At 43.4% G+C, this 25,079-nt stretch overlaps 1 protein-coding gene across 2 annotated transcripts; it reads left to right on the top strand.

Annotated features, from left to right (window-relative positions):
* The first annotated feature begins 327 nt into the window (after positions 1-327).
* On the top strand, positions 328-24,558 carry Nr1d2 (nuclear receptor subfamily 1 group D member 2). Of its 2 annotated transcripts, XM_075988644.1 has the most exons (8): positions 328-479; positions 7,626-7,892; positions 9,190-9,278; positions 12,529-12,673; positions 14,186-14,814; positions 17,997-18,182; positions 20,071-20,281; positions 22,034-24,558. In XM_075988644.1, the coding sequence occupies exons 1-8, from the start codon at positions 464-466 to the stop codon at positions 22,228-22,230; spliced, it is 1,740 nt and encodes a 579-aa protein (XP_075844759.1). In that variant the 5' UTR covers positions 328-463; the 3' UTR covers positions 22,231-24,558. The 2 variants fall into 2 exon arrangements, with proteins under 2 accessions (XP_075844759.1, XP_075844760.1); XM_075988645.1 differs by lacking the exons at positions 328-479; positions 9,190-9,278 and having other exon boundaries at positions 7,757-7,892.
* Positions 24,559-25,079: the final 521 nt, after the last annotated feature.

The raw sequence follows: 25,079 nt of genomic DNA, 5'->3' as shown, positions 1-25,079 counted from the left end.
CGGGGCCAATACAAGGAGGCGGAGCCTGGCGAAGGGAGCGTCCGGAGTCGAAGTGTTAGGAATGGAAGAGGAGTATGGGGGCGGAGCCTGAAGCGAGGAGGGGGCGGAGCCAAGAGTAGGAGCGGGAGAGTCGAGGGGAGGAGGAGCGGGCGGAGCCGGGGGCAGGAGTGGGCGGAGTCGGAAAAAAGGAGCGGGCGGCTGGAGGAGGAGGAGGAGCGGGCGGAGTTGCTGCACCGCCGGCGGCGGCGGAGGAGGGGGGTGTGCGCGGGTCACATGGTCGAGGCGCCCTCCCCCGTCAGCTGCCGTGCCCGCCGCCGAGCGCTGCCACAGGAAGCCGCTGCCCAGCGCTGCTGCCGGGTGGCCCGCAGGAGCCGCCCGTGCCCGGTGCTCATGAGGCGGGCCCGCGAGCCCCACCGCCGGCAGCCCTGGGCGGCGCGGTGAGGGCCGCACCCCGCCGAGCGCCATGGAACTGAACGCGGGTAAGAGCGGGCGGAAGGCGCGGGGCGCGGGGTCGCGCGTCTGTGCGGCCGCCTCTCACGTGGGGCCTCCGGGATCCCGAGCCCGGGGCTCCCCGCACGCCGGCCGCCCCCCTCACATGGCCCGGCCGCGCGGGCCACGTGCACGGTGTGTTTACGTTCGGCGGCGCGGGCGCCGGTTGGCTGCGCGGGCGCGTGACGCGGCATTACATAATGCGCGCTGGGCGGCGGCGGGCGGGGACACGTGAGGCCGCGCGGTGACCCACATTCCCCGGGGCTGCAGGGACACGTGGGGGCGGTGCCGCCGGGGAGCCCGCAGCCTGCGCGAGGCTCCGCCTCCGGGGCCTCCGCCGTGACGTGGCCGCGGTCCCGGGGCTCCCGCCGCTGCCCACTGCGGAGTCCGCCGCGCATGCGCCCCTGCCGCCAGGCCGGGCGTTCGTCCCGCCGCAGTGCGCGCTGCGGCCCTCGCGTCCCCAGGTGACCTCGGCAGGGCTGACCTTGCTGGGCCGGGAGTGCGTGGGTCATTCTCGAGCGGAGGCCTGCGGTACCCACGGAATGGGCAGACCGCGTGCCCTGAGCATCCCGCCTCCCGGAGGACATCGTCCAGAAGCTTCCTCGAGCTTGGAGGGGAGGGACTTTTCTGCTTGCGGCTCATTGTGATCGAGGGCTGTCTGTGGTCCTAGATTTCAGAACCTTACAAAACTTTCATTTGTATTAAAAACATTTTAACCTCGGTCAGGAGGCTTAGGCGGGAGACCGCCGAAAGTTACAGGCATGGGATAGTGTAAGATCCTAACTCAAATGCCAAAAGAGAACAAACAAAACCCCATTTATTTCAGGACCGACCTTTCCTGAACCCAAAAGAGATGCTACATTTCTTGCAACATGGTCACAATAATACCACTTTCCCCCCACCCCCTTCATTTTCGTGCACCCCAGTGATGGCCCTCACACCTGAAGCAAATGATGTTTTCGTTTTGAAAATTTTTTTTTTGAGTTTTCTGCACCTTTTAAAATCATGCCTATTGTAACGAATGTTTTATAAATTTTTAGACCAACAGTAAAATAGTTTTGATTACATACGGTTTTTCTTAGCCGTTGCCGCGTGAAAGACTCAATCTTTCAGGGGGTGAAGATTTTTTTCACTAGCAATTTAGAGGTTGGTGGATTCAGCCTCTTCTAACCCTGCCCTCCACGTGAATTCTTCAGGTTTTAACTGTGATGTATTTGGGTCAGGTGGGTAGATGTTTCTCTGGCTTGGGCCTTTGGAGACTTGGTGCCACAAATTGTGAGCATGACTCCCCCTCCCCCCTTTACAATTCTCTCTTGGTCCAGCGTTTTTTCTATTCCTGTTTAATCCCCCTTGCCCTCTGGGATGTAGCTCCCCGAAGTGAATAGACTACTGTGGAAGTGGTTGGGCATTTCCCAAGTTCCTGGTTTGTGCCTTGCTTTGGGCCCTGCTGCAAATGAATTATTTGCAGCCCTTCTATACACACACACACACACACACACACACACACACACACACACACACCTATTTCTTTTTGGCATATTGCTTTGCTGACTCATAGTAACCTTGGGGTCAGCTGGGACCTTTTCATGGGAAGTATTTTAAGTTAGATTATCCATTGTTCAGAACTTGCCTGATCTGAAGTGTAGGGATTTGCAGTTTACAGCCACCACATGAGGAACTGTATTAAAGGGTTGCAGCATTGGGAAGGTCTAGAACCACTCACTGGCTTACAGAATCTTGAAGTAGAGGAGCTTGAAGGAGGTACAGTATGAAAAAAAAAATAAAGTGTGGATCCACTCAGTTTGTAGAGGAGTAGGGTTGTGGCTGAGAAAAGGTTCAGGTACCCCTGTCCCAGTCCCTGATGTCAACATCCCCCCCATACATAACAAAAATACTGTTTTGTTTGTTTGTTTGTTTTATAATTTAAGACCTTGCTTTGTAATCTTAAAAATACCTCTCGCTGGGCCGCGGTGGCGCATGCCTTTAATCCCAGCAGAGGCAGGCGGATCTCTGGGAGTTCGAGGCCAGCCTGGTCTGCAAGAGCTAGTTCCAGGATAGGCTCCAAAGCTACAGAGAAACCCTGTCTCGAAAAACAAAAACAAAAAAAACCTCTCACAGCCACATCTTGTAGCAGGGATGCATTCTTTAAGATCTTTGCCCTTGATCTCTACCCTGTTCGCTGCTCTTGTGTCCCCAGCATTCAGTTCTTTTTGTGCACCATTGCTTACAGTTCTCCGCTTCATCTTTAAAGCTTTCTGGGGACAAGACCACGCTGTGCCCTAGAGCCCAGGCACAGGTGGAAACAGTGCTTCAGTTATATCTACCTAGCCTTCCTTTGAGGAAGGCTCACTAATAAATCGCTCTGTGATAAGAATGTAAGCATCCTTGGTGGGAAGGTGCTGAGTTCCAAGGCACAAAACAGGAAACTATTGCTCTGACTTGGCCGCAAGCCTCCTTTCCAAGAGGGGTAAGCCCAGGAAGGGAGAGAGGCGACCTTAGCCTGCAGGAGGGCATAGACTCCTGGGTAAGCCCTGACTGGGAACCTGGCCCAGCGCCACTCCCCTTCAGCTAAAAATAGAGAGGACTGCTTGCTGCCTGGGTTAATTTTAGCTCAAGGCTCTAAGAAGTGCATTTTGCTTGTTTCTGGAAGTGTTGGGATTTGCTGGATCAGGGATTTTACGTTTCTTGCTTTATCATCAGAAACTGTGTGCATAAAAATATGTATATATAATCCCTTTTATGAACACTTTCATTTTAGTCTTGCAATTACTGCCAGATATTTCTCTTTTATGTGATGACTCAGGGTTGGTGAGGAAGAAATTTGCTTGGTTAGGTCTCAATGATCTTGTGTACTCGCTCATTAGCTCAGTGACTTTTGTATTTGGTTCTACTGCTTCCTAGCTGTTTTATTCGATCTTTCTCAGCTCCAGCTGCCTCATTTACAAAATGGGAAGTTAGAAGGCTGAGATGTGTCCAGGAGATTGTGTTCATTTCACGGTTGACTTCAGAGCTTTGTTTTCCTTTCTTCATGAGGAAAGCCTTATCTTCTAGGGAGTTTACATTTAACCTCTGCATTGCTAACCTTGAGCTTGGTGGATTGGTGTGTAGAGGATGAGGACAAAATATCGATCTTGAAGGTCTGACTGGAAGAAGGATGCTCCTTCTAGATGGGCCCCAGTGATTTTAAGGTGTTGACTACAAACATCTGAATCCCCTAAAAACTGCAGTTAGATATGAGCTGGATTAATGTCAGTGCAGGAGTTTTTCTTATGTTTTATTTTGGAGCTTTTACAAAGCAAGTTTTAATACCATCATGGCAGCAGTGTATTTGGCTGGTGGTAAACAGTCTGGATTAACTCAGATTTCTAAAAATTTATTTAGTGTGTATGGTGTGTGCATTTGTTTATTTAGTGTGATGTGTGCACTTGTGCTAGGTCAGAGGACGGGCTGGCTTTTCTCCATTGCTGTCCACCCAGTTCTCTTGAGACACAGCCTTTCACTGACCCTAGAGAGCCCTTGTCCCCTCACACAGGTGCTGTCACCCCCGTACTCCTCATTAGTCTGGCTGACTGGACAACAACCCTCAGTGATATTCCTATTTTCACAGGTAGGGGTCACAGCTGTACAGAACCATGGCTGACTTTCTATGTGGGTGCTTGAGATCTGATGGCAGATCCTCATGCTGCTACAGCAAGAGTTCTTGGCCACTGAGGTACCTTCTTAGCCTGCCTCACTCCCCCCCCCCCCTTTAAGCACCTTTAGGTTGTTCTGAGATAAGATCTCACTACGTAGCTCAGGCTGGCCTTGAACTTGTCAATCTTCTTACCTTGGCTTCCTGACTTGGCATTATAGGCTAAATATTTATTTCTAAGGAGAGATACTCAGAAGGCCTTGTGAATATAAATGATTTCCAGTGTTGGTCCTAGGAAGGTCATCTCAAGGAAGAGCCTAGTTTTTGTCCTCTTCAGATAGTAGGTGTATACTGAATGGCTACGACTGTATTTCCTACAGACACAGAGCTGTGAGATACTCTACTAATAACATGTTTCTCTTGGTGTCCTGTTCTGATCAGAGATACCTGTAAACCCGGGAGCAGTTTGCTAACCCTAGAATTTATAATGTGCAGATCTCTTAAGCTTTTAAAGACAGTAGAGAGTTTCTTCACACATGATTTTCTTCAGACAGAATAGATTTGCAGGTTCTCACTGAGTTGGGCAGTTGTGGTAAGTAGACATTAACCTATATAACTGACAATTTGATTCTGCTTTGTTTTTTCTGCTTGTTTTGGTTTTGATGCAAGAACTTGTTATGTATAACTCAGGACCCCTTTGTCTGCCTCTTTAGTGTTGGGGTTACAGGCATATACCTTCATGCCTGGCTTAGTGAATTATTAAATTTGTCTTTCAAGTGTAGAGGTTGGAGAGGTGGCTTAGTGTTTAAGAGAGTTTCCTGCTCTACTTAGAGGACCAGATTTGGTTCCCAGCATCCATATGGGCTGTTCACAACTGCCAGTAACTCCAGCTTCAGGGGATCTGATGCCCTCTTCTGGACTCTGTGGATACCCACATACACTAGGCATATATTCATGAACACAAACATAGGCACATAAAATCTTGTAAAGTGTGTGCAATTGAATTTCCACACACAGAGAAGTTCCCCGGCTAAGGAGACACTCCCATCTTTTGGGCTGTAGCAGCTTCCTGAGAGCTGTGGTTGCGCTTTGCTCCTCAGGTTTCCAATCTGGATGTGGATGATTGGTGCTTGAGTACACAGCTGACAGCTGCCTTCAAAACAGTAGACTGAAAGTGATTTAAATTCTCATGCTGTTTTTTTCCTCCTGTCTGTAAATGAAAGTTTCTGAATTTGGGAGGATTGTTTGAGCTTCAACTTTTGCTGTAAGGTTTGTTTATTTATTTGTATTATTATTGTGTATGTATGTGTGTGTGCCTATGTGTATGTTGGCATGTGCACTGGTACACATGCATGTGGAGATTGGTGTTGCGTGTGTCCCTTGATTGCTCTCTACCCTCTTGCTGATCAGTTGGGCTTTTCTGACTCCAGGTTTCACACTCTCCTCCTGTGCACCTTGGTTACAGGTGGACCACCGTGCCCCTCTGACATTTGTTTTTGAGATTTATGTATATTTAGGTGTGTGTGCGCAGGGGGTAACTGGAGCCCAAAAGAGGGGTGTTGGATTTCCTGGGACTGGAGTTACAGGTGATTGTGGCCAGCCTGATGTAGGTGCTGGAAACTAAACTCAGAGGTTCTCAGCAAGATCAGAAAGGTGCTCTTAATGGCCAAGCATCTCTGTAGCCTTTCCTGTCTTTTATCTGGGAGCTGGGAATCTGAACTGTCTCACCATGTGTATCACAAGCACGTTGCCTGTGGAGACTTCCTTCACCTCATTTTTTTTTTAAACAACTGATAAACAGATTCCATCTTTACCAAAATTGGGTCAAAGATGGGCCAAAGAGCTGTTATCGTTAGGAAACTTTTTTCTTTTCTCAGTACTGATGATTGAACCCAAGGCCTCATCCATACTAGGCAAGTGTGCTACCACTGAGCCATAGCATACATTTTTTGTTTTTTATTTTTAAGTTAATGCTTCCATTGCACTTGAAATCTACATCTCCTTGTGTGCATATATCATCTAGACCGTTGTCAGGAGCCCCATGTCTGTTACCCACTTATATTTTACACTGTGAGGAATCTGCTAGTCAGCATGGATTTCACAAAGGCAGAAGTCAATGTCAAAATTGTGTGCGGCAGGGTTCATCTCTGTAAAGTGTCCTGAGGATTATAGCATCACCTGGATGCTTACGGCTAGTCAAAACATGGTGAAAGCGTGGAAACAGGCAGACAGTTGATGCAGTGTGACTGGAGTACGGTGCTGGGGAAAGGTGACTCTTGTTCCTGCTGTACATCGAGGAGCCAGTGAATGTTTGATAATGGAGGCAGGAGAAACCACGGTGGACCTTGGCAGAGAACAGGAGAATTACTTGCTTGGTCTGGAATTGGGAAATAATATATTTGGCCTTGAGGTTACTTCTGTAGTATTTTATCTCTTTGAGGGAAGAAGTTTAAAATTATACCCTAAGAACACTTTTAAACACTATCTCATCCCGAGCAGATTATAGCTTTGCAGAGACCCAGGCCAGTTTGCTGAGGGGTTGTGGAGGTTACTTCCATGAACTTAACTGTCCTGTTTTCGGCAAACGGATAGGATGTCTGGTGGATAAGATTAGCTTCTGCCTTACTGTTGTTCTTGCATAGTGTATCTTTTGCCCGTCTCTTTAATGTGGCCTGTAATGGTGTGTTAGAAGAACACACAGTGTGTCTGAATCCCTAACAACTGCACAGAGATGAGTGCACTAGTGCAGTGGTGGGTAGGCCCAGAAAGGGGGTGGGCCCTGGACTCGGGGGATCCTGTCTTCAGGGAGTGTCAGGGCAGCAGCTGGGAAAGGTTCCCTGCGTTAAGATCCAAATGGAACCCCTGTTCCCATTAGCTTGTGTCTCAGCTAAGTGCTGGGGAATCAAGCACTGGAGTACCAGGGAGGCAGGCAGAGGACCAGTGCAGGTTTGTCTACAGCAGTTTGCTGGTTTGAGCCGTCAAGGCATTCAGAGGTTAGGTTTGGGTATGTTGTGTGCTTATGACAAACAAGCTATTGAAGACTTTCTCATGGTTAAATAAGTCAAAGGAACTTAACACAACTTTGAACTCTGCGGAAGGAGTAATACGAAACAAGAAGTCTTTTGGTGTAAACAGAAATAGTGTCAATCAGTGTTTCTGAAGTTAGTGACATTTCTAACGATTTAGTAATGTAGTATATTTACATGAGTACTGGACTAAATGCTGGGAGAAAGAAGGGCGGAGTCAGAGAAAAGCCATGTAGCCCCGCCTGAGATAGACGCCGGAACTTTTTCCAGTAAGTCATAGCCTCATGGCAATACACAAATGAATAGAAATGGGTTAAATTAATATGTAAGAGCTAACCAATAAGAAGCTGGCAGTGATTTAATTAGTACAGTTCTGTGTGATTATTTGGGGGCCAGGAATGAAACAAGTGGCCTTCTCCAACAAAAATCAAATACATGTATCATCTTGTATCTAATTGTCTACTTGTACTGCTTTCTAGGAGGTGTGATTGCCTACATCAGTTCCTCCAGCTCTGCCTCCAGCCCTGCCTCTTGTCACAGTGAGGGTTCTGAGAACAGTTTCCAGTCCTCGTCCTCGTCTGTTCCATCTTCTCCAAATAGCTCTAACTCTGATGCCAACGGCAATCTGAAGAACAGTGATCTCTCTGGCATTGACAGTGTCTTGAAGAGTGATCACACAGATTGTCCTGTGAAAACAGGCAAACCTGGTGCTCCTGGCATGACCAAGAGTCACAGCGGTATGACAAGTAAGTCTGTTAGTGTTCTATATTGTGGCTACTCACTGATGCAGATGGGTTTTATATCCCAGGCTTTTCATTTGGATGCCACTCTAGTTTATTCTTCCTCTGGTAACCATGGTTAGTGATTAGACAAAACACCAGTGATCGTTTTAGAAGTTCCAGCCAGGGGCTGGCTGTCATATCTGTGTGGCCCAGTTACATCTCGTCTTCCTTTACTACACCCTTGCAGGGACCTTTCTGCTGGACTTCTAGTATTGAACCTTGTCTCTGCTTGTGGGGAGGGTTTACTTTCGTAAAGACAGAGTTGGGAACATTTGGGATTAGGAAACCAAGCAGGCTTGTACTGACCAATGAGACGGCTTACCTGAGTGAGTGTGGGTGGAACCAGGCTAGCAGGGCTAGTAGAGAAGCCATGGGGCTTGCCCAGCTCTTGCTGTTGAATTGAAGCAGCACAACTCAAAATCTTTGCACCTTTAATTTATTTTTCTTTTTCTATGAAGCTGGGGAATGAGCTCAGGACTCATGTTCACTAGGCAAGCACTCTTCACCTAACCATACTATCAGCCTTCTTTTTATTTTCTTGTTTTGAAAAGGTTTACTTATTTATTGTCTTTTTTATATTTGTGTGTGTGTGCGCGCACACGAGTGAGTCTGGAAGAATATATGTGCACCGTGTGTGTGTGTGTGTGTGTGTGTGTGTATGTATGTATGTATGTAGATGCATGTAGTGTGTGTGTGTGTGTAGATGCGTGTAGATGTCCTTAGAGATCAGAAGAGGGCAACCCTCCTGATAAGATGGGACTGAGTTACATACTATTGGTAGCTGCCATGTGGATGCTGGGAATTGAGCCCCAGTCCCCTGCAAGTGTTTTTAATCATTGAGCCATTTCTCAGGACCCCCTCTCCATTTTCTATTGATTAATTTCTCTGCTTGAATTTTTTCTTTAATCTAGGAGAATTGTTTTCTTAGTTCTTGTTGCATGTATGGTGTAAGGTAACGACAGATTTACAAAATTTCCATGGATACTTAAAATCAAAAAGGAAAAAGCCAGCTGTTGCTTGGGTTCAGCTTGGTGCACTTGCCTACTGTGGGCCTCTAGCTCAGTGCCCAGTACTGGGGGAAGGGGAGAAAGGAAGACTGGTTTTCCTTTGTTAATTTGGTATAGAGATTATTTTCTGTGCTACAAAGGTATAAATGTATTGTTTTAAAACACTTGCAAATTGAACGAGATAAAATATTCAATTGGGAAAAGCACTTGAATGATTTTTCCAGCTTTTTATTTCCTGTCTGTTTGTGCCCTAGAATTTAGTGGCATGGTTCTACTGTGTAAAGTCTGTGGGGATGTGGCGTCAGGATTCCACTATGGAGTTCATGCTTGTGAAGGCTGTAAGGTAACGCAAGCTTTTGTTTCTTACTACCAATCTAATTCTGGGACTAAAGAAAGTGGGTTAAGTTTGTGAGTGTCCACAGTTTATTTAGAAGGGAGGGAGGAATCAGCTGTTCTTCAGCTTTCAGAGTCTGATCAGTGACTCAGGGTGTGGAGCAGTGGCAGTTCGGCCTCATTCGCTGTTCAGTCAGGTACAGGTCTTTGTGCTCAGGAAACAGGTATGAACCAGAATGTTAGGGGCTGCATTGCTTTGTTGGAACAGTTCCCTTTTTACTCTTTTTGTGTATTAGAGACAGGGTCTATAGGGTGATCTAGGGTGGCCTGAAACTTGCAATGTATGGTAGTGGAGTTATGTAGAGCTGTGGAGGATGATATGGTACTCGCTGTGTTGAGCAGTGGAGGGAAATATAGTACTCGCTCTGTAAGGCAATGGGAGGATGACCTAAGTACTTCCTGTGTTTAGGGCAATGGAAAATGAGCTAGTGCTTGCAATCCTGCTTCCTTCCAAGGGGGTGGGATTACAGGCATGAGTACCATGCCTATAAATCAAGATTTGAGTTAAGTCTTAGTTTATTTTGTTTGCTGAAACAGAGTACCACAGGTGGGGTAGTTTGTAAAGTTAATTTGCCTCAGAATTTTGGATACTTAGGGGACTGTATCTTGTGAGGGCCTTACTGTTGGAGGATGGAAGACATTGAATAAAGGCAAACAGAATGCTCATGCATAAGAATGTGAGCTTGAGTGTGTATAGGAATGAGCCTAGCTAACTTTTTTTGTTGTTTTGTTTGAGGCAGGTTTCTATTTGTAGCCTTGGAGCTCACTATGTAGACCAGGCTGGCTTCATACTCACAGAATCCACTTGTTTTTTCTTCCGGGATTAAAGGTGTGTACCACCATGCCTGGCTCCCAGCTTACTTTTTTATATTCATATTAACAAGAGCCCGTTGAAGAAAGCAGAGCACATGTGATCCACTCATGAAGTCCCACCACTCAGTGTCATGTCATTGAGAGTTAAGTTTCTAGAACATGATCTCTGGGGAATGTATTCAAACTATACCAGATCTTATCCTGTTAGGTACTATGGGCTGGGAATAACTGCTAAGTATTTGCCAAAATGTAGTGTGCTGAGAAGTAATGCTTGAGGGAAGAGGATTGTTGATGCTAAGCCAGTCTGAGCTACTTAGCAAGACCTTATCCTAAACACAAGATAAGCAAAAGTAAATAATAGCAACAAACAGTGTAATACAAGTAGAGTCAGATCATCTTGAATTCGAATGGAACACTCAGGAAAGAGTTAATTTGTAAATTGATTATTTCTAGTGATTGAAGGAGAGAGCCTTAGGTAGCCTCACTGAAGTGGCTCTACCTCCTTATCTACATCTAGGAACGTCTCTTAAATCCAGCACAGTTAGAGTAGGAATACAGTTTGGCAGGGCGAATAAGATAAGGAACATTCATGATGAAACTAGTTTCTTCTGGGACAGTTCTGAATGAGACGAATCTGGGAGCTTTTTATTGACTAGTAAGTCTAGTAAGTGTGTTCTGTAGGTGTAGCTCTTCTGTTTTTAAGAATTGTGTAAATTATATATATATATATATATACACACACACACACACATATGTATATATATTTTAAAGGAAATGAAGTATTTTTAAGCTAAGTTCATTTTCACTTTAGAGCTAGAAAATAAAATGTCTTATATATTCTCTTTAAAAAGTATGTTACTTGGCCGGGCGGTGGTGGCGCACGCCTTTAATCCCAGCACTTGGGAGGCAGAGGCAGGCGGATCTCTGTGAGTTTGAGACCAGCCTGGTCTGCAAGAGCTAGCTCCAGGACAGGCTCCAAAACCACAGAGAAACCCTGTCTCGAAAAAACCAAAAAAAAAAAAAAAGTATGTTACTGTTTTATGTACATTACTGTTTTGCCTGCATGTGTGTCTATGTACCCCTTGTGTGCCTGGTGCCCATGAAGGCTAGAAGAAGTTGTTAGATTTCTGGAACAAGCATTGCAAATGGTTGTGAGTGTCCATGTGGGTGCTGATCCTCTGGAAGAGCAGCTGGTGCTCTTAATTACTAGGGCATCTCTCCAGCACTGTATTGATAAGTACAAATAATTGATTAATATCTTGGTGGTATCTGTTTGCGACTAGGTCTTGTGATGTAGCCCAGGCTGGTTTAGAACTCCAATTTCACCTCAGTCTCCCAGATTGTGGGGATTTTAGGAGTGTTCCACCATATCTTGCCAAGTGAATGCCATTGGGGCAGTGCTGGGAATGAGACCCAATGTCTCACAGGCTAGGTAGGTGCTTTGCCACTGAACTACCTCCTAGCCCTCAATAGCCTCTTAAGAATGCATTATTCTTAGTTCTTGCGTTGTTTAAATCAAGTATATTGTATCACAGCAGTAAGAAGCAAATGTGTTATATCTGATCAGTGTTTAACAAAGATATTTATCTTATTGGGGGAAATACTGTTTGAAATGATTTTGTAGTTTTTCTCAAGTTTTTTTTTTTTTTTTTTTTTTTCCCTGGGAGCATTGGCTGAAGACCTGGCATAGAGCATGTGATTTGTGTAGTCAAGATAGCTGTTTATAGTCTTCTAGCTGGGAATCTTTCTTTGGGCATGTGCTCTAGCATGACTGCTGACATATGGCCAGGGCATCTAGCATGTGTGTGTATATGTAGACTTTGTTGGTGTCCGCACATAATGATCCAGAAATGACAAAGCTCTGCTATTGAAACAAAATTCTTTTTGACTGTCAAACTCTGTCAGCTTTCCGAAACTCAGTATTTATGTCTCACAAGTTTTGAAAGCTGGGTATGGTGGCACATGCTTGTCATTCCAGCACTTGGGAGGTAGAGGTTGAGGATCAGGAGTTCAAGGCCATCCCAATCTATATAGTGGGTTCAAGGCTACCTTGGGCTGCAGAGGTCCATCTCTAAAAAAAAATTTTTTTTTTGAGGAAGTTGCTTTCAAGGTAGAGCATGTGGCTGCAGCTGAGGTCTAGCAGCAGGAGTGCTTATAAGTAGGTACTCTGGCCGGCACAGAGACTCAGCAGGAAGAAGGGTTTGGTGTGTTGTGTTTTGTAGCTGCTGATGATACCAGTAATGATCCAGTTAAATTCTGTGTCAGTATTTGCTTTCTTTGATCTGGGCCCAGCTTCACACACAGTAGATTGATGTGGGAATAGTTCTTGTGGGGACTTTGTGCAGCTAGCTATTTTTACATGGATGGATACATTTCCTTTATTTTAGGGATTCTTTCGGAGGAGTATTCAGCAAAACATCCAATACAAGAAGTGCCTGAAGAATGAGAACTGCTCTATCATGAGGATGAACAGGAACCGATGCCAGCAGTGCCGCTTCAAGAAGTGTCTGTCAGTGGGAATGTCCAGAGACGGTATGTTCCCAGTTCAGAGAGTTTTTGTAAAGTGTAAAGTTGGTCATTGAGCTGTCAGCAGTTCCCAGAGCCTCGTAAGTCGGTAAGTGCAGGTTTCGGGAAGCACATTGTGACATGTTATGGATTGAAACTCATGGTGGGGTGAGGGCTGCCATCTCAGAGGCAGCTGTTGGCATTACTCCTTTTTATGTTGCTTCTTGTAAATTGACTTCCATTTTTCCTAAGTGAGTTTAAGTTTTTCTAGGGGGGAGGGGTCATTTGGTGTAGAATGATTGCTCGGTAAGTAAAAGCACTCACTGCTCTTGTAGAGAGCCTACCTAGTTCAGTTCCCAGCATTCACATGATGGCTCACAACTGCTTGTAACTCCAGTGTTGGGGCCTGATGCATTCTTCTGTAATCTCTGGCACTGTACACACATGGCATACTTATATGCATGTAGGCAAAGCATTCATACACATGAAAATAATATATATATATATATGTTATGTACTATATTATACTATGTGTTATGTGTTATACTGTATAGCCCTAGTTGACCTTGAATTCTCTATGTAGATCAGGCTGGCTTCAAACTCAGAGATGTACCTGTGTTTGCCTCCCCAAGTACTAAGAGTTAAGGCAGACACCGTCATTTTTTTTAAAGATTTAATTTTTGACTTTGTCTTCTTGGTCTCTTGGTATTATTAAGAAGCCCATTTCTTATTTAGATTTATTTACTTTATGTATTTTTTTTGAGCTGTATGTGTGTATGTGTATATTCATACCATACCATGTGGGCACCTAGTATTTGCTGAGGACAGAAGATGGTGTCAGAAGAGTCCCTGGAACTGGAGTTACAGATGATTAAGAGCCACCGTGTGGGTGATGAGATTGAATCCAGGTCATTTGCAAGAACAATGAGGGCTCTTAGTTGCTGAGCCATCCTTCCAGCTCCTTTTTGCGTCATGTTTATTTTGTGTATGTATGTGGGCATGTGTGTAACTTCGCATACATGTGAAGGCCAGAAGACAACTTTTGGGAGTTGTCCTTTCTGTGTAGGTCATCAGCTTGGGGACAGTACTTTTATCTACTGAGTCATCTTCTCAGCTATCTCGGTCTTTTAAAAAAATTTTTTTGAGATGGGGTCTCGCAGTGTAGCCCTGGTTGTTCTGGAACCCACAGAGATTGACTAGAGTGCTGTGTGGTGTGTCTGTCTTTCGTAAGGTCCTGGTGTACTCTCCACTGTGGTGAATTATTTATTAGTTATTATTTCCATGCTTCTAGAGGTTTTGCTTTGGAAATACCCAAGAAGTACATGTTTTCCTTCCATGTTGTTTTGGGAGAGAAAACAATGGGAAGTTTTCTCTTCTTTCCTACTTCCTAAGACCAAATCTAGAAAAACTTAAGCCAAGGATATGTGTGGCTTAAATAACAAGAGGCCATGGCTTTCAGAGGTAGTTTTATGTCATTATTTTAGATAAACAGAGCTTATTAATTAGAATGTAGATGCTAACTATCTTTTTCTTTGATAGCTGTTCGATTTGGCCGGATTCCTAAGCGTGAAAAGCAGAGAATGCTAATTGAAATGCAAAGTGCAATGAAGACCATGATGAACAGCCAATTCAGTGGCCACCTGCAAAATGACACCTTAGCAGAGTGTCATGAACAGTCATCCCTACCAGCTCAGGAACAGCTACGGCCCAAGCCCCAGCTGGAGCAAGAAAACCTCAAAAGTTCTCCTCCTCCCTCTTCTGATTTTGCAAAAGAGGAAGTGATTGGCCTGGTGACCAGAGCCCACAAGGATACCTTTCTCTATAATCAAGAGCATCGAGAAAACTCAGTTGAGAGCATGCCACCCCAGAGAGGAGAACGGATCCCTAGGAACATGGAGCAATATAATTTAAATCATGATCACTGTGGCAGCGGGCTTCACAGCCACTTTCCCTGTAGTGAGAGTCAACAGCATCTCAGTGGACAGTACAAAGGGAGGAACATAATGCATTACCCAAGTGGGCATGCCATTTGTATTGCAAATGGACACTGTGTGAACTTCTCCAGTGCTTATACTCACAGAGTCTGTGATAGAGTTCCAGTAGATGGATTTTCTCATAATGAGAACAAGAATAGTTACCTGTGCAACACTGGAGGGAGGATGCATCTGGTATAGTGAAATCGATTCTTTGCTCGCCTTGTATCAAGGAAAGCTTGGAAGGTTTTCTTTTGGGGGTGGGGTGGTATGCCTACTTGGGAGGTGGGTCAGAAAGCTCAAGCGGGATTTATAGAAACCTTTGTGTAGTATTTTTTAGTGGAATAATGTTAATAAGCAGTGTTTATGGAGTAACTTAATTTCATACAGCAATAGGTACAAGTTTGTGCTTTCATTACTACTGTAGGGTTAATTAAGATTTGTATAAAATATAATTTATACAGAATTAATTCTATAATTCTTGGAAATCTCTGGAAATTTAGGTGTTCTGATCAATTAGTATTTCATTAGCTTTGGGATCTTTCTCAAAAGGGTTGATCTCTTTTAGCTTCTTTGGAGAGGGTTTTGTTGTTCTTTGTGAGGACAGTCCCTTTTTTTTTTTCTTTTTCTTTTTTTTTTTTTTTTCCCTTATTCTCTCTTCTCCTTTTTTTTCTTTTTCAAGACAGGGTTTCTCTGTGATTTTGGAGCCTGTCCTGGAACTAGCTCTTGTAGACCAGGCTGGCCTCGAACTCACAGAGATCCGCCTGCCTCTGCCTCCCAAGTGCTGGGATTAAAGGCGTGCGCCACCACCGCCTGGCCAGGACAGTCTTGCTGTATTGACCAGACTGGCTTGAACCCTTGGGTTCCAGTGATCTAACGGATCATTGGGATTTCAGGGTGCAGCACTGCTTAGCAGAGAGGTTTTTTAAAATCTCTTTAGTTACAATGTAGAAAGAGCTTTGAAGATAGCTATTTTATGGTTTAAAGAATAATTTAATCGCCTAGTTTCTAAGATTTTATCCTGAGATAAGGTAATGTTATTCATATCATTCAATTTTTTTTACATCAAATTCAACATTCTCCACAAAAATACAGTGTTTCAGCCAGAATTTCATCAAAGCAGCAGTACTATGCCACTTCTAGTTTAAACCATGAGATCCTTTGATAGTGCTTGTATTGTTCAACTGCCAGGTAATTACATTATCTTTTTTTTTTTCCATCTTAAAAATAGTTGATTCTATGCCAGTGTTCGTGTTCGGTTTTCTTTTGTCTCTTGCCAGTGTCTGAGTGTGACTCTGGAAGGTGCCCTTACACTTGGTTATGCTCGTCCTTAGCTTCTTACTTCAGACACTTGGGGACTTTTAGGTTCTGGTTTCATAGCAGTCTCCAGGCTTAAGAATCATCTCAATTTCTGGATTCCTGTGTTTAGTGGAAATTGGAATAAAGGTTAGTTTTAATAATAGACTATATGATACATGCTTCATGTCGCTTTAATGTTTCTACAACTACTTTGGCTTCCCTCAGTTCCTGTTGGGAAGGTGTACCTGGTATCCAGTCCCTTTGTTTCCTAACTGAGCAGTGGAGGTCCTTGGTCACTATTGTTAGTGAGATAAAGGACCAGTGACCCTCTTAAATGAGGGACCTTATGCTGCCTTTTTTTTAGAGTGTGCAGTGTGTTTGTTTACTGAGATACAGAGGAGTTCTGAAGCAGGAAGTAAGTAGAGATTTATGACCTCACTTGTGTTTGGATAAGGCACCAAGCCTTTCTGAGGCTCCTACTCATCTGAGGAAAGAATTAGGGACTGAGATGCAGCTCTGAATACCAGATTCCCAGATCATTGCACTTGGCCATAATAACCAGGGTGAGAAACACACAGGAAGATTTGTTCTCAAAACTTCATGCCTACGTGAGGTGGCAGCAGTGGTGTAAAGTACACTTAGGCCCTTGCAAGAGGGTTTTGAAATAGCTTGTTTTAGACAGTGCTTTTTCCTAGGTTACCCCTTAAACATCCATGGCTGTTTAAATTAGGTTGCCTTAAGACTTTTTAAAGTATAATTGAGACAGGGTCTCCTGTGGTCCTGGCTGGACTGGGACTCAAAGATTTGCCTGCCTCTGCCTTTCTAGTGCTAAAATTAAAGGTGTGTGTCATCACACTTGGTTTACAGGGCTGACTGGCTTGCCCATTCATTCATTGATTCATTCATTCAGGCAAGGTTGTGTGTAGAGCCTTGACTGGTCTGGGACTGTGTAAATCAGGCTGCAACTTGTAGAGATGCACCTGCCTCTGCTTCCCTAGTAGTGGGATTAAAGGTGTGAGCCACTACTCATAGCTTTACAAGGCTATTTGTTTATTTAATTTATTATTATTATTATTATTACTCAAGAAAGGGTTTCTCTGTGTAATAGCCCTGGGTGTCCTGGAACTCACTCTATAGACCAGGCTGGCTTCAAACTTACAGAGCTCTTTATGCCTCTGCCTACCAAGTGCTAGGATTAAAAGCATGTGCCACCAATGCCCTGCACAAGGCTTTTTAAATTTAAAGGATATGTGATTTCTATTTTACTTAAAACATTTATTATTGTTTTTGTTTTGAGACAGGGTCTCACTGTATTCTTTTTTTTTTTTTTTTTTTTTTTTTGGTTTTTCGAGACAAGGTTTCTCTGTGGCTTTGGAGCCTGTCCTGGAACTAGCTCTTGTAGACCAGGTTGGTCTCGAACTCACAAAGATCCGCCTGCCTCTGCCTCCCAAGTGCTGGGATTAAAGGCGTGCGCCACCACCGCCCGGCCTCTCACTGTATTCTTAAGGTTGACCTTAAACCCACTGTGTGTACCAATTGGCCTCCAACTCAAAATCTTCATGCCCTTGCCTCCCTTTTGCTGGGATTAAACTCATGTGCCACCACATCTGGCTATTTTTATTTCTAATGATGTGTGTGTATGCGTGTGGGTATGTGCACATGTGTGAAAGTGCTGGAGGAGGCCAGAGATGTTAGATCCCCTGAAGCCACAGCTAACAGGCAGTCATGAGCCTTGGACATGTGTGCTGGGAACTGAACTTGGGTCTTTGGAAGAGCAGTATTTACTGCTAAGTCATCTCCAGCCTGAATATGTGATCTGTAAAGCCTCTGTTTTAAAAGTGTTTACCCACCTTACGTTGCTTAGGATTCACGCATTTCCTTACTACCCTGACTTGTGTAACTGTATTTACTGCTGTGAGGTTTCCTTTGTTGAGGAGATGCACACAGAGAACGGGTAATTGGAGACCTTGCTTGAGTTAGGGAGTTTCTCGTGTTGTGGTTTCTCATGATTGAGATGACACTTTGAGTTCTTTGTCACCCCTCACAATTGAAGAGTTTTTCTGTCTCCTGTAAATTAGGTTTGTCCTATGAGCAAGTCTCCGTATGTGGATCCTCAGAAGTCTGGGCACGAAGTCTGGGAAGAATTTTCAATGAGTTTCACACCCGCAGTGAAGGAAGTGGTGGAGTTTGCGAAACGCATTCCCGGGTTCCGAGATCTGTCTCAACATGATCAGGTCAACCTTTTAAAAGCTGGCACTTTTGAGGTAGGTTTTGTTTATTCTGACTGTTGACCCAAAGCCCACCTGCCTACCTTGTTTTTTTGTTGTTGTTTTCTTTTCTAAATAAATGTTTATAGTTCAGAGTCTCTAACAAAGCAATGACTCTCCAAAGGCTCTGAAGAAAGGATAGGTACATTGAGCTTCTTGGGACAGGAAGTGTTGAACTCCACCCAGCATGTGAGTTCCAAATTCTCATGGTGGTTTTAGGTGTAGTTTTACTGGTTTTTTGTTTAGTGTTAGATGCTTAAAAGCTGAGTCTGGTGTTTAATACATTCAATACAGAAGAATGGGCTGGGTTTGGTGGTGCATGCCTTTAGTCTCTGCTTTCAGGAGGCAGAGGCAGAACCAGGTGGATCTCTTGAGTTCCAGGAAAGCCAGGTTACATAATGAGACTCCGTGTCTCCAAAACACACACACATACACACACACACCAAAATCTGAGAAAGGAGACTAGAATAGGGTTTTACTTTGAGGAGATTGTAGGCTTTTTAGGGGCTCAGTAGACCCCTTTTGCTGCCCTTTCTAGAGTTTTTGACTGCTTGTTTTCATCATTGTTTTTGAGGAAGAGTCTGTGTAGCCTAGAATGCCTCAAATGCTGTAGGTGCCATCTCTGCCTCCTACTTGGTAGAGTTAGAGGTGTGCCATGATGCCCTGCTTTCCTCACTCTCCAGTCCAGCTTCTCTGGCAGAGATGCTTTGTTTCTGCACTTGGACTGCCATGGCTGCCTGTTGTGTAGGTGGGCTGGCAACTGGTGGCTTCTAGGTGGGAGCTCTGAAATCTGAGGGACAGTAAGACGTGAACATCTAGTGGCCACACTTCTGAACTCTGAGCAGTGTGAGAATAGACCAAACATATATTGACTATCCCCTGGTGAGTCCTACAGAATTAAACTGTAAGGTGCTCTTGGTGTTAAGTGCTGACCACAGAAGCTTTTGCGTCAGGCTCTGCTTCCTAGGCCGCCTGAACTAGAACATAGAAGCACCATTTTGATAATAAACCATCCATAGAGTAATCGAGTAGCAACACAGGTTGGGCCTTTCAGTGTAAAGGAATACAGTGAGACCTAAGTTGTCAAGTCAGAAGGAAGTCAGAGGTTGACTCAGATTTGGCTTGGGAGAGGAACTTGTGACCCAGAGAGGTGAAGAGACTTTTGGGTTGTCCAGGACCTCAACATGGGTCCTGGGCTTCAAGATTTATGTTTCTTCCACCTTCTGACTATTCTCCAAAGTAATTGGTACGATTATCACAGGAGATATCACTTCTTTTAAATTGAGCAATCCACCTTTGCTTGGGGCCTTAATAGAAGAAAGTGCAGTGCATCTTCCGTTGTAAAAGAGACATAGACAGTGTCAGAGAGTGGGTGGGGGGAATGCCTTAGTTGTGAGATAGAGGCATTGACTGGCTTGAGTCACTTGCTGTGATGGCTGTCTTAGGTGTAGACTCTGGGTCTAAGTAGAGCTTGTGTGCTGTTTTCCTTGGCTGCCTTTGGTATTTTGAATGATACTCCGTTGAAATAGGATTTCCCTCAGGGCATAGAGAGAAACCTGAAACATGCTTGGGACCCTGAAGAGTTTCTTGAATACCTTTGGTCAGACTCCATTGTTCACTTTAATTTTATATTTGCATTTCTGAATGTTTGCTTATAGGGGTTCAGTCTTTAACAACTTGTCATTGCTATCTAGACTTTCTTCTGATGTTGGGATATTTATTGCTTTTGTGGAGAGTTTGCCTTTAAAGTGGTTCTAGATATAAATTCAGTTTCTTCTTTATAAAGTTTCTTTTATAGGTAGATGTTTCTTAACTGACATGAATAGTTACATCTTAGTTTTCTGAATGAACTTCTCTAAATACATTTGAATTTTCTGCCTTCCAGGTTCTGATGGTACGATTTGCTTCATTATTTGATGCAAAGGAACGGACTGTCACCTTTCTAAGTGGGAAGAAGTACAGTGTGGATGACCTGCACTCAATGGGAGCAGGGGATCTGCTCAGCTCTATGTTTGAGTTTAGTGAGAAGCTGAATGCCCTCCAGCTCAGTGATGAGGAGATGAGCTTGTTCACAGCGGTGGTTCTGGTATCTGCAGGTAAGCAGGCTGGCTCAAAGTCTGGTTAGCCCTTTAACTAGTGACTGGTAATTTCATCCTCTGTGCCTCAGATTCTACACCCTGTCAGAAAAAAGTGTTGTCTAATGTGAACTGAGTATGGGGTTACTTGCTGTTTGAATTGAGTGACAGGGTGTCTGAGTCCTTACATGGTGTTTCTTCATGACTCACAGTGATGTTCCCAGTTTCTCTGGCACCTTGCATTTAGGTTAACAAGTTCCTCACAAGGTATCTCATTCAGATAGTAGCCATTAAGGTGCAGGTTGCCCCTCTTCACGGCCACATTTTATTTATTATATGGAAACCAGTAAGTCTAGCCCTCCTGTTTTCTTTTTTCTTTTTCTTTTTTTGTTTTTCGAGACAGGGTTTCTCTTTGGCTTTGGAGCCTGTCCTGGAACTAGCTCTTGTAGACCAGGCTGGTCTCGAACCCACAGAGATCCGCCTGCCTCTGCCTCCCAAGTGCTAGGATTAAAGGCGTGCGCCACCACCGCCTGGCAACCAGCCCTCCTGTTTTCTCTTCAGCACAGTGGCTGTACCTTAACCTACTGCTATTTCATCAGTTTCATCCAGCAATTATGACTCTGTTACCGGGCTGCTTTTCTGGTAGAGTCCTGACCAATCAGGCTGTAGCCTGATGGGAGTTCTGTCCCTGCAGGCATTAGTTCTGCTGCTGCTGCTGCTGCTGCTAAAGATAGCTTTAACTAAATCTCTATTGATCCTTTTATAAATAGTTTCAAGATTCAAACGCTGGGGTGAAAACCTGCTAGCTCAGAGAGGTTGAGTAGCACCTAGCTAACCTCTTCTCCTTGCTGGCATCTACTTCTGGTGCATCTCTATCTTCCAGGTGCCCTCTATGCTCTATGATTACTTTCTGTCAACTAGTTGCTAATTCAGCCTCCAGACCCAAGGTTAATTTTGTTTAATTAATACAAATGCTAACTTGGAATTCACAGTGTGATTGAGTATTCCCTCAGCACCCTCTCAAGAAGGGACAGTACGAGGTGTGAATAGTAGAGTAGGGACTCTACTGGGCATGGAGGTGGGGATGTGGTCCATACGTGGTAAGGGATATCTCTGCACTACATTATTTTATCTTGCCAGTTAGAAGTAGGGAAGTTAGCATCCAGTTTAAGTGCTGAGAAACTCTGGATTGGAGAGATGGCTCAGCAGTAAAGAGCAATGGCTGCTCTTCCAGAGAACTAGGTTGATTCCTAGTATTAACGCAGTGGCTCATAACCATCTGTAACTCCAGTTCAAGGGGATCCAGTGGGTCTTCTGGATTCCTCAGCGTCACGCATGCAGATGGTGCACAGACATACTTGCAAGCAACCCACATACATTAGAAAAAAAGAAAAATCAAAACTCTAAACTTGTTTGAACAAAATTCCAACTACTAAAGAATTCTGATTTACCAAATGTGAGATACATGCAGAATAAGCAAAAATATTCCATTGAAAATTCTTTTTTTTTTTTTAATTTGAGGTAGGGTATCTTTGTTCTGGAACTTGCTTAGTAGTCTAGCCTAGGCTTGAACTCAGAGATTCACTTGCCTCTGCCTCTCAGGTGCTGGAGTTATGTGCTACCATGCCTGGCTGAGAATTTTTACAGTTTTAAGTTTGTGTTTATGACAGTGTATAAAACCCTATTTTGAATTTGGTGCTGATCAGTAAGTAAGACTATTTATTGCTAATATGTCCTTCCCTTCACACTTCTTTTTTCCTTACTTCCCATTAGATCGGTCTGGAATTGAAAATGTCAACTCAGTGGAAGCTTTGCAAGAAACGCTCATCCGTGCACTAAGGACCTTAATAATGAAAAACCATCCCAACGAAGCCTCCATTTTTACAAAATTACTTCTAAAGTTGCCAGATCTTCGATCTTTAAACAACATGCACTCTGAGGAACTCTTGGCCTTTAAAGTTCACCCGTAAGGCCTTGGGGCGTGAACTGATGCTAACTGTACATTTTATGTAAAGATGCTTATTTATATGTGTATACCATATGTGGAATTAGAAAAGACCTTAGACAGTGCCAGGTCCTGGGCTGTCTCTGTAGTCAGTTACCAGTAGCTGTTTGGATGAGAACTCATTGCCATGGTAGACATTGGCCCTCGCTCCCCTGTAGACCAATCAGCTGTGTTGTACTTAGATTGGAGAAGTAACACTGAGTTATAATCACACTGAATGTTAGACTTTTTCATCTGCCAAAGCCAAAATACCATTTGATCTCCCTGTCGTATAAATCTAACACACATTGCAGATACAGGAGGACTTAGACATTAGCTCTGTGTACTGAGAATCCTGCTGTCCCACAAGACTGAAATGTGGTAAGGGAGATTGAAAGCCAAGAGGTCTTACGTGTTTGGATTTTGCTTTACCACTGTCAAAGTGCATGGTCTTGGTAGTCGCTGGGTTGTGGAAAATGATAATTGATAGTATCTCGTCTCATAGAGATACTGAAAAATATCCATGAAGAATATTACCTCTTGGGAGATAGGCACTATGTAAATAAGGTAAAGTTTTTATTATAATTGCTCATAATATTCTTGTCTTATTTCTAAGCATTTCTTGGAAACTTGTTTGACAGTCCACACCAATCTGTTCAGGGTTCCTGCTCAAGTGGGGAACCCTACCGATAAACACATATTCCAGGTTTATGAACACCTCAGATAGTATGTGTACATAGTGTGTATGTTGAATATAATTATATATAAAATCTTACTTCACAATATTTTAAACTGTGAAGAACTTTATCATACAATAAACTTAAACAAGAGGTGTCAAGGACCCAAATTAGGTGCGTTTTACCTGCTGCTGCTGATGTATAACCTTTGCTTTACAATCTTTAGGTGGTAGAATACTGAAATTATGCTCTATTTTTGTTTAAGCAACATTTAATGTAAAAATGTGATGGGCAGTCAGATCCAGATTTCAGAAAAGGACTTGTAGAATAGTACATCTTTGGTGCAGAGCCTGCAGGTGAAGGTACTAAGTGTTTCTGAGCATTTCAGCTTTGTCCCTGTGTTGATAGAGGTGGTATTGCTGCCTTTTACCTGCTGCGGGTGGATGGAAGATTGGAATTCTATGTGGAGAATGGAGTTTTGTTTAAGGAAACTTAATTACTCTGTTGGCATGTCTGTGCCAAGTCCACTTTTCTCCTTTCCCTAAATAACACTATAGGGATTTTGTCAAATTAGGTATAATACAATTGGAAAAATGGGTGACCTACATACAGGATTAAAGCTCATGGTAGGAAGGATAGCCAAAGTCGAAGATTTCTGAACATTTTTCCCTCCTGGAAAATAGCAATTAATCATATTTTTTGGGTAAAATGACTTTCCGTATAATGTTTGGATTGTGTAATTGTAAAGATGTTAAGAGTATGCTTTACTATTTTAAGCCTGTTACTTTTGTGACATGTAATCAGAATGCCTTATTTTGTAGTCTTAACTTGTTGCTACAGGATCTGAATTTCTGTGGCACAGTTAAGAGAGCTTGAAAAAGATAAACCCTTGTTGTCAAAGAGGAAAGCTGATGGTGTGTCTGTCATACAGTAGGGACCATAACTGCTGTTTACCTTCAGTGGGTATGGCTTTCATGGGATATATAACTAGGTTTTGTGAATCCTTTACATGATAGCATTATCCTTTTATATTTTTTTTTTTAGAATAAACAAATGCATAGTTTTCTTCTGTGGGGGATAGAGAGCTTTTTGAAGTAATACTGAAAACCTCAAAGATTATGTTGATTCATCATTTTTGCCTTTGATGTAAGTGTCTTTATAACATGTATCTTTAAAGTAGTTAAGTCTTTGGGAATATGTAACTAGAACTGTTAGTATTGCTTGTAATGCTTTAGTTAGGGTTCGTATATACATGTGCACACCTAAATATAAGCATGTAGATTTGCATTTTGTCTCGTAAACTTTTATTTTAATAAATTCTTCCTGTAGTAGTGGGAAACAAAAATCCATAGTTCATATGCCACATGTAGTATTTCTGTATTTGAAAACTGCCCAAATACGAGCGTTTTAATTCTAAATTAAACCAGCAGCCTAATACAAGCACACCCTTTGATTGAGTCATGGTTAAACAATTGACAAGGGCCAGATATAGGGAACTTCTGAGTCAGTGGGACACTGTTGATAATTAATAATGTACTGTATGAATTAAGTGATGTGTAAACTCTGACTTTATGGTTCAAGGTTAAAATATGGGCATTATCTCACCTGACTGGCATTATAGATGAACTTTTTTTTTTTTCTGTGCTTTTAGTGTGTCTTTATGTGATCTGAGAGAATTCCAGCTTTCAGAGAGTGGTAGCTGAGGGAAAGGAGATACATTTTGGGATAGTTTGTTCTCATGGTGATGGTTTAATTGCAGATTAAAAAGTTTAAAGAGTATTTCAGTAGATTAGTGTATAGATTTTATATCTAAATTCTAAGAACCGTTGTGATTGGGTCAGAACTGATGTGTGTTATGTGAACATCGCAAGGCAGAACTGTGAGAGGAGCTCAGATAGATGTATTCCTGTGCACGGAGCAAACACCTGTCTCAATTGTTCATTCTCTTTTTGCAATATAAAGTTTGCTGAATGTATAAGAAAAGAGTTTATTGTTTTGCTCTCTGTTCCCCTAGCAGACCCAATCCCTCAGGCTCACCCCTAGTGCTGCAACAGAACTCCAGCTGCAGCCTCCCTTTCCCCATCCACACTTCCTGTAGATTTCACAGAACATCTTTTCCTACACTCCTTCCCTCAATTGTATCCTAGCCCACAGCTCA

Source organism: Microtus pennsylvanicus, chromosome 10 (assembly GCF_037038515.1).
Source record: "Microtus pennsylvanicus isolate mMicPen1 chromosome 10, mMicPen1.hap1, whole genome shotgun sequence".
NCBI lineage: Eukaryota > Metazoa > Chordata > Mammalia > Rodentia > Cricetidae > Microtus > Microtus pennsylvanicus.
Note: the sequence above shows the minus strand (reverse complement) of the source record. Positions and strands in the feature narration are given on the sequence as shown.